Here is a 15000-nt window from a genome sequence, read left to right as displayed (position 1 = left end):
GAAGGCTCTACCTCCAACACTACTCTTAGAGACTTTAGGTACCACAAGCAGGCCTGCATCCTGGGAGCGCAATGTTCTAGAGGGGTAATATGGCACTATGAGCTCTTTAAGATATGATGGTGCCTGACCATTAAGAGCTTTGTAAGTAAGAAGAAGGATTTTAAATTCTATTCTAGATTTTACAGGAAGCCAGTGCAGAGAGGCTAATACAGGAGAGATGTGATCTCTCTTCCTAGTTCTTGTCAGCACACGTGCTGCAGCATTTTGTACCAGCTGCAGAGTTTTTAGTGACTTATTAGGGCAGCCTGATAGTAACGAGTTACAATAATCCAACCTGGAAGTAACGAATGCATGGACGAGTTTTTCTGCATCGTGTTGAGACAGGATGTGTCTGATGTTTGTTGTGAAGGTGAAAGAAGGCTGTCCTTGATATTTGTTTTATGTGGGAGATGAAGGACATATCCTGATCAAACAGAACTCCCAGATTCCTAACAGTAGTGCTGGATGCCAGGCTGATGCCATCTAGGGCAGCTATATCATTAGAGAAAGAGTCTCTAAGGTGTTTTGGGCCGAGCACAATAACTTCAGTTTGTCTGAATTAAGTAGCAGAAAGTTTCTAGTCATCCAGATCTTTATGTCCTTAAGGCATGCTTCTAGTTTAGATAGCTGATTGGTTTCGTCTGGCTTCATAGATAAGTATAATTGAGTATCATCTGCATATCAATGAACATTAATGGAGTGTTTCCTCATGATATTACCCAGAGGAAGCATATATAAGGTAAAAAGAATCGGTCCGAGCACAGAACCTTGTGGAACTCCATGACTAACTTTGGTGTGCATAGAGGACACATCATGAACATTAACAAACTGAGATCGATCTGATAGATAAGATTTAAACCAACTTAGTGCAGATCCTGTAATGAACATTAACTGTTCTAGTCTCTGTAACAGGATGTGATGGTCTATCGTGTCGAAAGCGGCACTAAGATCTAACAGGACGAGTACAGAGAGAAGTCCTCTGTCTGAAGCAGGAAGTAGATCATTTGAAACTCTCAGTGCTGTCTCAGTGCTGTGGTGGACTCTAAATCCTGACTGAAAGTCCTCAAATAAACTGTTGTTATGAAGAAAGTCACATAATTGATTAGCGACTGCTTTCTCAAGGATCTTTGAGATAAAAGGAAGGTTAGATATAGGTCTATAGTTAGCTAAGGTGCCTGAATCTAGGGTAGGCTTTTTAAGAAGTGGCTTAATTACAGCTAGTTTAAAAGGCTGGGGTACATAGCCCGTCGATAAAGACATATTGATCATATCTAGTAAAGAAGTGCTGATTGAGGGAAAGACTTCCTGAAGCAGCTTGGTTGGAATCGGGTCTAAAAGACAGGTTGATGGTTTAGACGAAGAGATCAGAGGATTTAGCTCAGGAAGGTCAACTGGAGAAAAACAGTGTAAACATCAGGTGTGTGAGCAGTTTCCAAAGATACATCTGCACCAGTTAACGGCAGGAGGTTACAGAGTCTCTAATCTTTAGGATTTTGTCATTAAAGAAGCTCATGAAATCATCACTGCTGAGGCCTATAGGAATACTTGGCTCAGTGGAGCTGTGACTCTCTGTCAGCCTGGCTACAGTGCTGAAAAGGTACCTGGGATTGTTTTTATGTTCTTCTATGAGGGAGGAGTAGTAGACACCTCAAGCATGCCGTAGGGCCTTCCTGTATTTATTAAGACTGTTTTGCCAGAGTAAACGAGACTCTTCTGTTTTGGTGGATCGCTACATTCTTTCAAATTTATGCGACATTTGCTTCAAGTTACGAGTTTCTGAGTCATACCATGGAGCTAGCCTCTGTCGTTTAATAATCTTCTTTTTTAAGGGGGCAATCGAGTCTAGAGTACTTCTCAGCAAACCTGCAGGACTATCAACAAACTGATCAAGCTGAGAGGGACTAACATTAGCATCAGAGCTTTCTGTAGGAAACAGATGTGGTAAAGAATTGTTTCCTTAAATTTAGCTACAGTCCTATCAGACAAACATCTTGTGAGTACATGTTTGTTAACTGGAGAGTAGTCGGTTAACAGGACATCGAATGTTACTAAATAGTGATCTGATAAAAGAGGATTTTGTGGGAAGACAATTAAGTTTTCGGTTTCAAGGCCATAAGCTAGAACAAGGTGGAGGGTGTGGTTAAAGCAGTGAGTAGGCTGGTTTACACTTTGAGTGAAACCAATAGAGTCCAAAAGGGACATAAATGCCATGCTAAGACCATCATTATCAACATCTACATGAATATTGAAGTCCCCTACAATAATTATTTGATCTGAACTCAGGACTAAATCTGATAAAAACTCTGAGAATTCAGTTAGAAAATCAGAGTATGCGCCAGGAGGGCGGTATACTATCACAAATAAAACAGGCTGTAAAGTTTTACAGGCTGGGTGTGAAAAACTCAGAACAAGGCTTTCAAAAGAGCTGAAACTAAGTTTGGGTCGAGGGTTGATTAGAAGACTAGAACTGAAGATAGCTGCCACTCCACCACCTCGACCAGTGTCTCGAGGAGTATGAGTATTAAGATGACTGGGAGGAGTGGATTCATTGAAGCTGACATATTCTTCCTGACACAGCCAAGTCTCAGTTAAAGAGAGTAAATCAATATGATCATCTGATATCAGGTCGTTCACTAATAGAGCTTTAGATGACAGGGATCTGATATTTAACACACCACATTTAATTCTCATATTTTTTGGCATAACTTCGGTTGTTGTTTTAATTTTTATTAAATTTTTTTGATTTACTCCTTTTTTATTTGAGTTTGAATTAACTGTAATAAAAGGCCTGGGTTGGGGGGCAGACACAGTCTCTATAACATGAACATTGTGGCTGGGAAACTGCTCACAGGGAAGCTCAGAGGAGTGTGTAGGACTACAGCTCTGCCTCCTCCTAAGCTGTTTGTGTCTGCACACATGTGCTCTGTATTCATTCTAATGAAACACACAGTAACAGTGTTTCCTCTCTGTAACCTGTTACCTGTGTAACAAACACCTGCACATGAATAACAGGCTGCAGTCTGTGTTCCTGCTGCAGAGCCAGACGGACATTTCCTACAGCACTGTGTCTTTATATTATTTGTTCATTATTTACATGTTTGATCACAGATCATCTGATCTGAATTAATTATTTAATCAGCCCAAATACTGTCTGTTCATGAACTATGAACATTATTGATCAGGCTCAAAGTTTCAGGATAAATAGAAATCACGTCACGCTGATCAAACCCGACCTCACTGATGATCACGCTCACACGTAGTGTTACCTGCTGACAGAGAGACTCTCCTGCTCCCTCTGAATTCATTCATTCATCTGTAATAAAAGTTAGTAGGGGAATAACTGATCATGACCAGAGGTATTTCTTTAGATTACATTTAATAGAAATTAATCTGTTTTTGCTGCTTTTGATTTTTACTCAGATGTTGACCCAGAAAACAAATCAAATCTTCAGTTATTCACTGCATTTTATATATTTTACGACAAGTTATGATCAATATTTGTTGATATAAACGTTGTTTATAGTCGGTTTCAAGGCGCCCTGTAAAGTCTGTTTTAAGGTCCGCTTCTTCCTCTCTGCGGTATGAAACTCCGGTGATGTTGTGAAGTTTCACATCAGTCCGATCTGCTGCAGCGTCCAATCACTGACTGATCTGTAATAAGGGGGCGTGTCGGCCAGTAAAAGACTTCCGTGGAGGCTGCTCTCGTGTATCCTCGCTTATCGCTCCTCGGAACTCCCTCCTCCCTCCTCTCTCCTCCCTCCTCTCTCCTCTCTCCTCGCTCCTCCGAGCGGCGATAAGAGCTTTGAGACGGTCCTCAATATGGCGGCTCCGGAACTACTTCCGGTTCGGGCAAGGAGCGAGGAGCGAGGAGCTATCAAATAAGAGACTTGGGAAGCAGCCTGTGTCTCTCCTGTGAAGACGTATCTCCTGTATGTTTTGGTCTTCCTGCCTGATGACATCATACTGTGGCAGTATAATCCCTGAGTGTTGTCTGCAGGCTCATGTTGTGTTTTTGTAATAAATTCATGTTTAGTTCTGAGTTTCACAGGAAGTGAAATGTTTCTTTACAGACGACAGAGATCCACGCGTCCCCGTCAGTCCAGAGAACAGACTACAGTCCGTCTTTGTCTTTAAATCAGGAACAGATTTTATTAAAACATCTGTTTGAACTAAGATTACAAAAACACAATCAGACTCATTTACAGAACTCCAACACACAGAGAGGTCAGGGAAGTACACACGGCTGATCGGAGCAGTTCAAATGACGACAACGAAAAACCAAAACAGGTAAACACAACAACTTCCCTTTCAACACACCTGAAGCCACGTGAGAGCAAAAAAACTTCTAAAGTTTACCTGCACAGGCCAATCACAAACCTGTGCTAAATGATGACATCACTGACCTGTCAGTTTAACTCTGCACTGACATCTTAAAATTAATTAAATTAAAGAACAAGAGATTAATGAGCTTTCCCCGCCCCCTTAGTCCCAGGTGAGGGCTTCATGTCCCCGCCCCCTCAGTCCCAGGTGAGGACCGTCTGTCCGGCCATTGCCATGTACTCGTCCAGCTGTGCATCCAATCGTCTCTTGGACAGAGACATGTACTCGTCCAGCTGATCATCCAGCTGCTTCCTGGTTGGCATGGCACCTTTTCTGTTCCAGCCCCGCCCCCTGAAGGTGGTGGCCCTGCCCCTCCTCAGGTCCATACTGAGCTGTGTTTGTTCTGCAAGAGAAACGGAGGAGCAGGTGATCACTGATTCTCAGTTATTCCAGAAACCAGCCTGCAGCCACAGCATGACATTTAAGTCTTTGTTACAGAGAGAACAGCTGTTACATCGCTCTCTTCAAAGACACCACGCTCCATCCAAGAGACATTTGACCTCTCGGGACACTTACTGTCTGAAGGTGATAACTGTTCACCTGCTTATCATGATGTTCTTCAGCCTGAGTGCAGTCTGATTATAATGGTAGAACAGGTGCAGGTGTAACTCCAGGAACAGGTGTAACTACAGGTGCAGGTGTAACTCCAGGAACAGGTGTAACTACAGGTGCAGGTGTAACTCCAGGAACAGGTGTAACTACAGGTATAGGTGTAACTACAGGTGCAGGTGTAACTCCAGGAACAGGTGTAACTCCAGGAACAGGTGTAACTACAGGAACAGGTTTAACTACAGGAACAGGTGTAACTACAGGTGCAGGTGTAACTACAGGTACAGGTTTAACTACAGGTACAGGTTTAACTACAGGTGCAGGTGTAACTCCAGGAACAGGTGTAACTACAGGTATAGGTGTAACTACAGGTACAGGTTTAACTACAGGTGCAGGTGTAGCTACAGGTGCAGGTGTAACTACAGGTATAGGTGTAACTACAGGTGCAGGTGTAACAACAGGAACGGGTTTAACTACAGGTGCAGGTGTAGCTACAGGTGCAGGTGTAACTACAGGTACAGGTTTAACTACAGGTACAGGTTTAACTACAGGTGCAGGTGTAACAACAGGAACAGGTTTAACTACAGGCGCAGGTTTAACTACAGGTACAGGTTTAACTACAGGTGCAGGTGTAACTCCAGGAACAGGTTTAACTACAGGCGCAGGTTTAACTACAGGTACAGGTTTAACTACAGGTGCAGGTGTAACTCCAGGAACAGGTGTAACTACAGGTATAGGTGTAACTACAGGTACAGGTTTAACTACAGGTGCAGGTGTAGCTACAGGTGCAGGTGTAACTACAGGTGCAGGTGTAACAACAGGAACAGGTTTAACTACAGGCGCAGGTGTAGTTACAGGTGCAGGTGTAACTACAGGTACAGGTTTAACTACAGGTACAGGTTTAACTATAGGTGCAGGTGTAACTCCAGGAACAGGTGTAACTACAGGTATAGGTGTAACTACAGGTACAGGTTTAACTACAGGTACAGGTGTAACTCCAGGAACAGGTGTAACTACAGGAACAGGTGTAACTACAGGTACAGGTGTAACTACAGGTACAGGTTTAACTACAGGTGCAGGTGTAGCTACAGGTGCAGGTGTAACTACAGGTATAGGTGTAACTACAGGTACAGGTGTAACTCCAGGAACAGGTGTAACTACAGGTATAGGTGTAACTACAGGTGCAGGTGTAACTCCAGGAACAGGTGTAACTACAGGTATAGGTGTAACTACAGGTATAGGTGTAACTACAGGTACAGGTGTAACTCCAGGAACAGGTGTAACTACAGGTATAGGTGTAACTACAGGTGCAGGTGTAACTCCAGGAACAGGTGTAACTACAGGTATAGGTGTAACAACAGATGCAGGTGTAACTCCAAGAACAGGTGTAACTACAGGTATAGGTGTAACTACAGGTGCAGGTGTAACTCCAGGAACAGGTGTAACTACAGGTGCAGGTGTAACTACAGGAACAGGTGTAACTACAGGTGCAGGTGTAACTCCAGGAACAGGTTTAACTACAGGTATAGGTGTAACTACAGGTGCAGGTGTAACTCCAGGAACAGGTGTAACTCCAGGAACAGGTTTAACTACAGGTATAGGTGTAACTACAGGTACAGTTGTATCTAGACAGGGCTCATATCATGTGTGTACTTCACTGCTCTCTGTCTTGATTAACTGACCTGCTGTCAGTTTCTGGACGTTTCTCTTCATCAGGAAGCGACACTGCCCGAGTCGACCGCACAAGTTACCTCCACCTGTACAGGTAACACACAAACAGGTTTAATTAGATTCATGGCTTTTATTTTTCCACTTTGTTTATTATATTTTCTCTTACCAACTTTATTTCTAATCTGTTTTTAATTATCTGTTAGGCTTCATTTTCTGAGTTATTCTTGTTAAGGCACTGTCTCCCTGTGTTCACCATCAGATTATAATCTCACCCCTGCAGGTGGAGGTGAACCCGCCTCTCTGTCTGTATTTGTTCCTGAAGCTCCAGAAGCCTCGCGGCGTGGTGGAGAGACGGCGAGTCACCTGCCGCCAGCCCAGTCGAGACCAGATGCTCCTCCTCCTTCTCACACGCGGCCTCACCCTTACTGACGAGGCATGCTTCTGCATCATGGGGGGGGGCAGGTGAGTCAGGGCTTCATTTATCATCATACAGTGAGCTAAGGTTACCTGTCTTTCTTATTGGTCCACAGCTCTGTGACTCACCTGCAGGTGGACAGATGATGGCAGCTCTCTCTTCAGTAGGACCACCTGCGAGTTGTCACCACCCCCTCTCTGCTGCAGCAGGATGGGGTCAAAGGTCACAGTCCTGGACTGGGTCAGCTGTGCCATCAGCACCTGAGAGAAGCTGCAGAGGAGTTATGTCACTTTATATTTTTAATAATAATTTGTTTGTATGTCTATGGATAATAAGAACATTCAGTATTTCTCACAAATACATCACAAGCTACAGGAAGAAAACTGGAATGATCAAAGCTTCACTGATGGGTTTCTCTAAACGAACACAGATTTCCCTGATGGGGATGATGTGTCTCACCTATAGGCGGAAATCCCGGGGGGGGACAGGGGGGACATGCTGTCGATCGAAATATTTGCTTTACGGTGAGAGGGGGAGAGTACGAGCACAGAGGGAGGGAGAGAGGGAGGGAGAGAGTGATCACGGACTGAAGTGACGTGATATAAAACTTAGTTTGACCATGAACTTCATTTAATATTGTCAACTAGTCTTTGAGGTTTGGCTGTTAGGGTTGCCGCACGCGCACACGCACACGCACACGCACGCGTGTTTAGAAAGACTAAAATGGAAATTAGCTACATTTAACGTATTACAATGTATAGACTCGGCCCCTCTGTGTTACAGCACTAGTTGTGATGTCCCCCTGTGAAACATACACTAACATTTACGGTAATCGTAATGACACCGCTCTGAAGAGCTGCTGGTAGTGAATTTGGGGCAGACTGCGGTCTCATGATCAGACCCATGAAACATACGATACTTTTACAGTAAGTATTCCCGGTAATAAACTGAAGGTATCATGGAGGTATCCTTCCGGATTTCAAAGTAAAGGACGACGTGAGAAAAAAACAAAAAAACAATGGGCCTCATTCACCAATATCTGCGCAGAAATGTTCTTACTCGCCCCAAAAAATAAGTACTTGCGCAAAATCACCGTCGGATTTATGACACGTGCGTACCGGCCAAAAACATGTTTCCATGAGTAGCTCAAGATACGTATACTGCTGAACTTAGTACTTCATAGACTACTTGCATAACAACTATGAAGTACTTTTACTGAGTACTTTTTGAGTAATCCTGTGTCAAAATCCTTAACAGAGAACAAGAATAAGGATGCTTCATCCAACTTTGATGTGGAATAAAAACCTTATTTTCCATAAGTAGTCCAAGATTCATACACTTCTGAACGTATTACTTCCTAGACTACTTGCATGCATAATATGAAGTACTTTTACCGAGTACTTTTCGAGTGATCCTGTGTCAAAATCCTTACCACTAGAACGGCCAAGAGTTTTCAAATTTATATGTGCAATAACTTTGTTGAATGACAAAATGGAATACTGCTGTTACCTGACTTTTCCTAAAAGTGTTTGGGAGCTCATGGGAGAGAGTGTGGTGCTGAGACTGGCTGAGCCATTCCTGGGGAAGGGAAGAAACATCACCACAGACCATTTCTTCACGTCCCTAAAACTGGCCACCGCCTTACAGGCAAAGAAGACCAGCCTGGTTGGCACCATGGGCAAGTAAGGACCAACTCAGAGACGCCAGGGCAAGCAACTGGAATTGCTTTGTCTGCACATAGGACTTTAGAAATTAAGCAGATTTGACTTTATTTTTGTCTGGTATGTTATGAGACCAATTTTAGTCAGACAGTCTTTGAATGACAGTGTGTTTAATGTTTGAATAAATTGTGTGATTTTAAATTTAAATAAATAGACAGATGTATATAATTAAAGGTATTCATATTGTTTTATTTTAAAAGACACACTTTAAGTATATTTTTTTCTTTATTTGTTTTAAAACTGTGAACAAATGTAAATAGTATTTAGTATTTGAAATAAATCATTCTAATTTAAGAGATGCTTGTATGTGTGTGTTTATTGTAACATCAAAGCAACCTTAGGTAAGTTGAACACCAAAAGCCAGAAACAACACAGCAGTCATCCCGCAACTACATGTTTGAATTCTTTGGTACTCTCCAGCCACCAGCTTGCTCTCAACTAGTCTTGCTAGCCACACCGTCTTGCCCTCGTCCTGCTCTGCCAGCTACACCAGCCTATCGCTTTCTTCCCACTAATCCAGCCCAATATGAAGGTGATAAACTACGACTTCAGAAGTGTATGAATCTTGGACTACTTATGGAAAATATTTTTTTTATTCCACATCAAAGTTGGGTGAAATATATGTACTCTTGTTCTCTGTTAAGGATTTTGACAAAGTATTACTCAGAAGTACTCAGTAAAAGTACTTCATAGTAGTTATACAAGTAGTCTAGGAAGTACTTAGTTCAGCAGTATATGCTACTTATGGAAACAATGGGCCTCATTTACGAACAGTGCGTACGCACAAATCTGTGCTTGAATTGTGCGTACGCACGTTTGACGCACAAATCTTGGATTCATCAATTTGTTCTTACCTAAATTTCTTCGTACTCTGCGAACACATTTAGAACTCCCTCAGACCATGCGGACGCACAAATGATGAAAGAAATGTCCTCGGAAATGTTAACACACACCCTTTAACTAAATTCATACTATATTAAAACTTCATTTACTGAAAAAAATAATTGAATTTACTAATGTATGGACCAAACGTAAATGCCGTGTCATCCTAATAATTTATTGTCATATAATTAAAATCTCCAATTATAGCAGTTGAGTTAGTTTATTAAGTTTACAGAGTAGACCATATGAAAATGTTCATATTGAAGTGTAACACTTTTGTTAAAAAAATTTCTATTTCTGCTGATGTGAAATTTTTCTTTTTTCCTTCTGAGGCCATCTTCCACGTTCTGTCAGCTTCTCCGTAACACCGCTCTCTTCATGTGGCACCAAACAGATGTCCTTATATGGAGAAATAGAGGCGTGGCAGTATGCTGATTGCAGATCACGGACACAATTTAGAATGGTTCTGATTTACTAACATACGCACGGTGGTGAGAACAAAATTGGCCGGTACGCACGTGTCATAAATCCGACGGTGATTTTGCGCAAGTACTTATTTTTTGGGGAGAGTAAGAACATTTCTGCGCAGATATTAGTGAATGAGGCCCATTGTTTTTTTGTTATTTTCTCACGTCGTCCTTTACTTTGAAATCCGGAAGGATACCTTCGTGATACCTTCAGTTTATTACCGGGAATAATTACTGTAAAAGTATCGTATGTTTCATGGGTCTGATCATGAGACCGCAGTCTGCCCCAAATTCACTACCAGCAGCTCTTCAGAGCGGTTTCATTACGATTACCGTAACCGTTAGATCATTTGCGCACTGGAGAAAAAAAAGGTGCGGTTGATTTGACCAAGGAAACGCAAACCATGGCTGGCTTGACCGCAGTTCAGAAACTGCTCTAGAGAAAATGTCATGTAAATGTCCCCCCAAACTTGATATCAGATTTTCGCCCCTGGTCTCACCGCTCATTGAGAGAAACTGCTGTGGTGCTTCTGAGGAAAAACGACTGTGGTTTGGCTGACTCCATCGTCCGATTCATTCTCCTGGAAAACAAGAAAATGTGAGATTAGAAAAACGCAGCTGAACCGAATCCCGTTCACCTGCAGGCTAATTTGACACCAATTTGACACAAAAAAACACCTCTTTGATTGATCAAGGCAAACTCACGATGAACAGCACGGAAACTCTGTAATGTGACGCTTCCTTTCATTTCATTCATATCATAAAAATTCGGTATGAAAAACCTCCAGTTATAGAATGAAGCAGCCAGTGTTACCTTTCCCCTCGCGCCTTGTGTTGATGCAGCATCAACGTCAAACTTTTAGTCAAAATTTAAGCGCTGCTTTGTGGTTTTATAAAAGCAGAGTCTCATACAAGACCGCGACAATTTTGGGATTTTTAAATAATGCTCGACAAGGCTTTTTGACTGCGCAGAAATTAAATATATTGTTTAGCATATCGTTTGAGGGGAATCGTCGCCATTTTGGCTACATACAAAAGCGGCACGTCCTGTAGTCCAGCCAGAATTAGCTTAAATGTTCTGTTTCTGTGACTAGAGTTAGCTCAGAGTAGCAACGTTTATGTTTGTGAAGATAAGCCAAAAATAAAACTTTGAGGGACAGAGTTTACCTTCACTTCTCAGCGAGACACCTGATAGCAGCCCCGTGTGTTGTATCAGGCCCCCTCAGGTTCCCAGACTGACTTTAACTAATATAATTTAGTTAGCCGTCACTAAGTCGACGTTTAAACACCTTCATTCCGGTAACTAGCTAGTCACCTAGCTAAGCAACAGTTCTGGTCATGAAACAACACATAACGTGTGTTAGCATCGTCGGTAGCTCACCTGTTGCTGTTTGCGTGGCTCCCTCTTTAACACGGTTGAGACTTAATGAACGGGAGTTTTTTGTCCCATAGATGCACAACGGGCAAGCTAACGGTCAAATTTAAATGAATATTAGTAGGAGCTACTTCCAGGATCATCATCATGCAGCCTGTAGCTCCCGAGACATTCGAGAACAAGTTAAAGTGTCGTCATCACCACCATGTGCCAGTAATCTATAACTTATGAAAGTACAGATATGATAAATTAAACGTACCTTACAGCTTTTCAGCAGCTGTCATTTGTTTGATGTTTGGGCTCAAGTTTCACCCTTAAAGCAGAAACCTGTCATCTTTGTACAAGAGACAAAGAGCCTGTCCTGACATCACTACCACATACTAACAAGAGTTTAACTCATTTATGTTTTATCAAATTACAGTTTTAAATGTATCAACAGCCCAAACTCTTCCACATAAATCCAAAGACAGTAACAAAGCAATAGGGAACTGTTAAATATCTCAAAAAAGAGCTGTAAACTCTTGAACACATGACCAATTGAAATCAAATTAATCCCACACATAAAAACGTTCACAATAAAGAAAGTACTGGCTCAAAGCAGATAACAGCTGTACTAACTTTTAGCTTATTGTACTTAAGTTACAGTAAATCAAATGGATTGAAGGGGCAGAAAGTGTCATGTAGGCCTACACCATGTAGGTCTACTGCACTTCAGTATTTGTCCAATTATTATACTTTTTTTGTATCTGGACAAACTGATTCATTTTCTTCTCCCTGATTAACAATCAAAGGCAAAGAAAACCATTTAAAAGACACAAACAGACCGTGATGAGATGTTTAAACCAATGACTGGTCTAAACCCGTGACGTCATTATATTTGATGATGTCATTATTGTGCAGCGGGAAGCTCTGTTCAGCACAAGATGGCGCCAAAGTCTCTCCTTATGACAACCTGCCAGTCATCAAGTAACTAGGAGCAAGAACTGTCAGACACACGCACTCAACAGAAGTCACGCGCACAAAGTATGTGACAGAAGTCAAGAAAGGAGCGGGAAAAGCGTTTCCGGTCATAACCTTCAAAATAACAGCTTAATTTGAAACTAGTACAAAGAGTTGCCAAAGCTTCGTGTTGGATGATTCTGAGTTGTTTGATTGGACGTTAATTTATTTATTGAGTGTGTAAGTTGAGTTTGACTTTTTAAACAGTAGCTGAACAACAAAAAACGTTACCCGGGGTCTGACAAGTCTTATTTATTTCCGAACTTTCTACCATTCGGATTGTTTTCAAGGTGTCAAACTGCTGGTAAGTTTACGCGGCTAAAACGTTGTTGTTGTTTTTTTTTTACTGGTGTTTCATGTCCTCCTGCTCTTATTTTTATAGAGTCCAGAAGTGGCCTGACTTCCTGTTATGTCTGGCTGTCTGGTGAGCATGACACAGCCCCCCCCCCCCCCGGCTCTCGGTGAGTGTGCAGACAGTCTCAGTTTCGATCAGACGGTGGACACAGACAAGCAGGCGGGCAGCCGGTCTCACCGTCACAGGCAGCGGATCGGATCACAGCCGAGCGGAGAGAGCCGAGACCCGGTGAGTGCAGCTGACACAGCCCGCTGAGTGTTCACCGTGTCCGGAGCGTTTTATACCTGACAACTGTTGATGCTACAGCGACTGTCTCTCTCTCTGTCTGTCTGTCTGTCTGCCTCTCTCTCTGTCTGTCTGTCTGTCTGCCTGCCTCTCTCTCTGTCTGTCTGCATGTCTCAGTATCCGATCGTTATATTAGTCAGTCACTAAATCAACAGAAAATGATCAATGATTGTTTATTGAATTCTGAGGGTCAGACTAAATTAGCAGTTTGGTGACATCACAGACAACTATATGTGGACATCTGACGTCATAATATTGACAATGTAATAATTGTGATCAAAACATAAAGAGATAATGTTCAACATGATGTGTGTTTGTGGAGTCAGAGTAGCTGAAGAGATCAGATCAATAATGAGAGACATGATGTCACACAGTCAAACTGTTCACTGATCAATATACTCTGCAGACATCAGTAACAGTCTTTATCATGTATGACTGAATTGTTACTGTATGTTCCAGCAGTCATTTTACCCAGCTGTTCAGAACTACTACATTTTATCTATATGTTTTTATAGATCAATAAAGTAAGTGAAGCTGATTCCCAGCAGGTGACCTGGTACAGGTGATGTGGACACTCTGACAGGCTGAGTGTCTGATCTTTATAACATGCTGTCACCCCTGAGGTAGCAGCTACATCAGGACAACTGTACAGGAAACCACCAGAGATCTCTGACACTGCTCAACACGTGATATATGTGTACTCATGTCTGTCATGTAATAATGTGCTTTTATATTGATCTCAATAAGATATCCTGATTAAACACAGGTTAATGATCTAACTAAGTAACTATGTAAGAATCACTGCAAACCCAGCTGCTCCTCTGAAACAGTCTCGTCTAGTATTTATACCAAAGACTGTATATGAGAAGTGGACGTAGCCGCCATGATGTCACACACTGGTTTGTGGACTGCTGTTTGGTAATCAGGACATGCTAGTGCTAGCTTGGTTAACAAGGAGCATCTGTAGCTGAAGCTGTGATATTAATTGGGATGCTTATTTTAACTAGCTTAAAACAGGCTTTGAACAGCACGTACTATCTGAAAAAATGAACTCCTCAGAGTGTCTTATTCAACTCAACACTAAACAAGACATTTTCAGGTCGCCATGGTAGTGACCTGTCAATCACAGGTAGCCCCGCCCTAACCCCTCCCCTCTTCCTGGTCTGTGTGACTCTCAATGGGAGCATCAGTGACTAAACGAACATCATGCTGTGTTGAAGAAGAAACTAGAGACGGAGACCATAAACTCATTAGGAACATGTTTACTGAGGGAACAAATCAGGAGAGGAGGAGGAGCATGTTCTCATAGACTTCTATAAGATCAGACTTCTTCTTCAACCAGTGGAGTCGCCCCCTGCTGGACATTAGAGACAATGCAGCTTGAAGGCACTTGGACATTAGCTTTGCTCTTCAGACCCAGAGGCTGTGACCACTTCTTATAGTCTATGGTAAGAACAGTTCCTTTAGAAACACTGAATAGTCAGGAGGGCTGTTGTATTGGCACCAGTGTTGATCGTGCTGTAAACTCTCTGTGTGATAAAGCAGCCTACAGCAGCCATGGTTTAATATTTAGAGCTGCAAATAAAGTTGATGAACAGGTGAATCATTCCGTCTATTAGAGGGCAGAACATATTAAAGGATACACGTCAGGTGAGATCTTCGCACGTCTTGTTTCATCAGAGCAACAGCTCATTCAGAGAAGTTATAAAAAGGATTTTTTCCCATCTGTTGATGTCTAAACAAATACATAAACCAATGATCTCTACACCCCCCTCAGGTGAGCATGTCGGTGCTGGCTCCGCCCCCTAGCAGCAGCTCTGACGCCTGCCTCAGCATCGTCCACAGTCTCATGTGCCACCGGC

The 15000-nt window shown here is 42.3% G+C and overlaps 2 protein-coding genes across 2 annotated transcripts in view; one reads left to right on the top strand and one right to left on the bottom strand.

Annotated features, from left to right (window-relative positions):
• Positions 1 to 4556: 4556 nt before the first annotated feature.
• LOC138606698 (chromatin target of PRMT1 protein-like) lies at positions 4557 to 10970 on the bottom strand. Its single transcript, XM_069679120.1, has 6 exons — positions 10939 to 10970; positions 10625 to 10705; positions 7183 to 7324; positions 6912 to 7080; positions 6651 to 6725; positions 4557 to 4762 (listed from the first exon to the last, which is right to left on the bottom strand). Exons 1-6 carry the CDS (start codon positions 10968 to 10970, stop codon positions 4557 to 4559), a joined length of 705 nt encoding a protein of 234 aa, XP_069535221.1.
• A 2065-nt stretch (positions 10971 to 13035) lies between these two features.
• Positions 13036 to 15000, top strand: part of LOC138606702 (mothers against decapentaplegic homolog 4-like) — a 10021-nt gene continuing 8056 nt past the window's right edge. The window contains exons 1-2 of the mRNA XM_069679124.1: positions 13036 to 13081; positions 14916 to 15000. The exon at positions 14916 to 15000 is cut by the window's right edge and continues 167 nt beyond it. Coding sequence (XP_069535225.1) covers positions 14922 to 15000 — 79 coding nt within the window. The 5' untranslated portion in view covers positions 13036 to 13081; positions 14916 to 14921. The remainder of the gene's footprint in view (positions 13082 to 14915) is intronic.

This window comes from Semicossyphus pulcher, unplaced genomic scaffold (genome assembly GCF_022749685.1).
Source record: "Semicossyphus pulcher isolate SPU_LCO1_2020_fin unplaced genomic scaffold, fSemPul1.0.p SCAF_30, whole genome shotgun sequence".
Taxonomy (NCBI): Eukaryota; Metazoa; Chordata; class Actinopteri; order Labriformes; family Labridae; genus Semicossyphus; species Semicossyphus pulcher.
The sequence above is the reverse complement of the archived record's forward strand: the minus strand, read 5'-3'. Positions and strand labels throughout refer to the sequence as shown.

What these genes read in the sequence shown, in the direction of transcription:
- LOC138606698 (XM_069679120.1), bottom strand. Translation starts at nt 10,970, where the DNA reads ATGCTGCATCAACACAAGGCGCGAGGGGAAAG. An exon ending in GCAGTTTCTCTCAATGAGCG is followed by an intron (nt 7,325 to 10,624) that starts GTGAGACCAGGG and finishes ACTCCTCTGCAG; the next exon opens with CTTCTCTCAGGTGCTGATGG. An exon ending in CATCATCTGTCCACCTGCAG is followed by an intron (nt 7,081 to 7,182) that starts GTGAGTCACAGA and finishes CCCATGATGCAG; the next exon opens with AAGCATGCCTCGTCAGTAAG.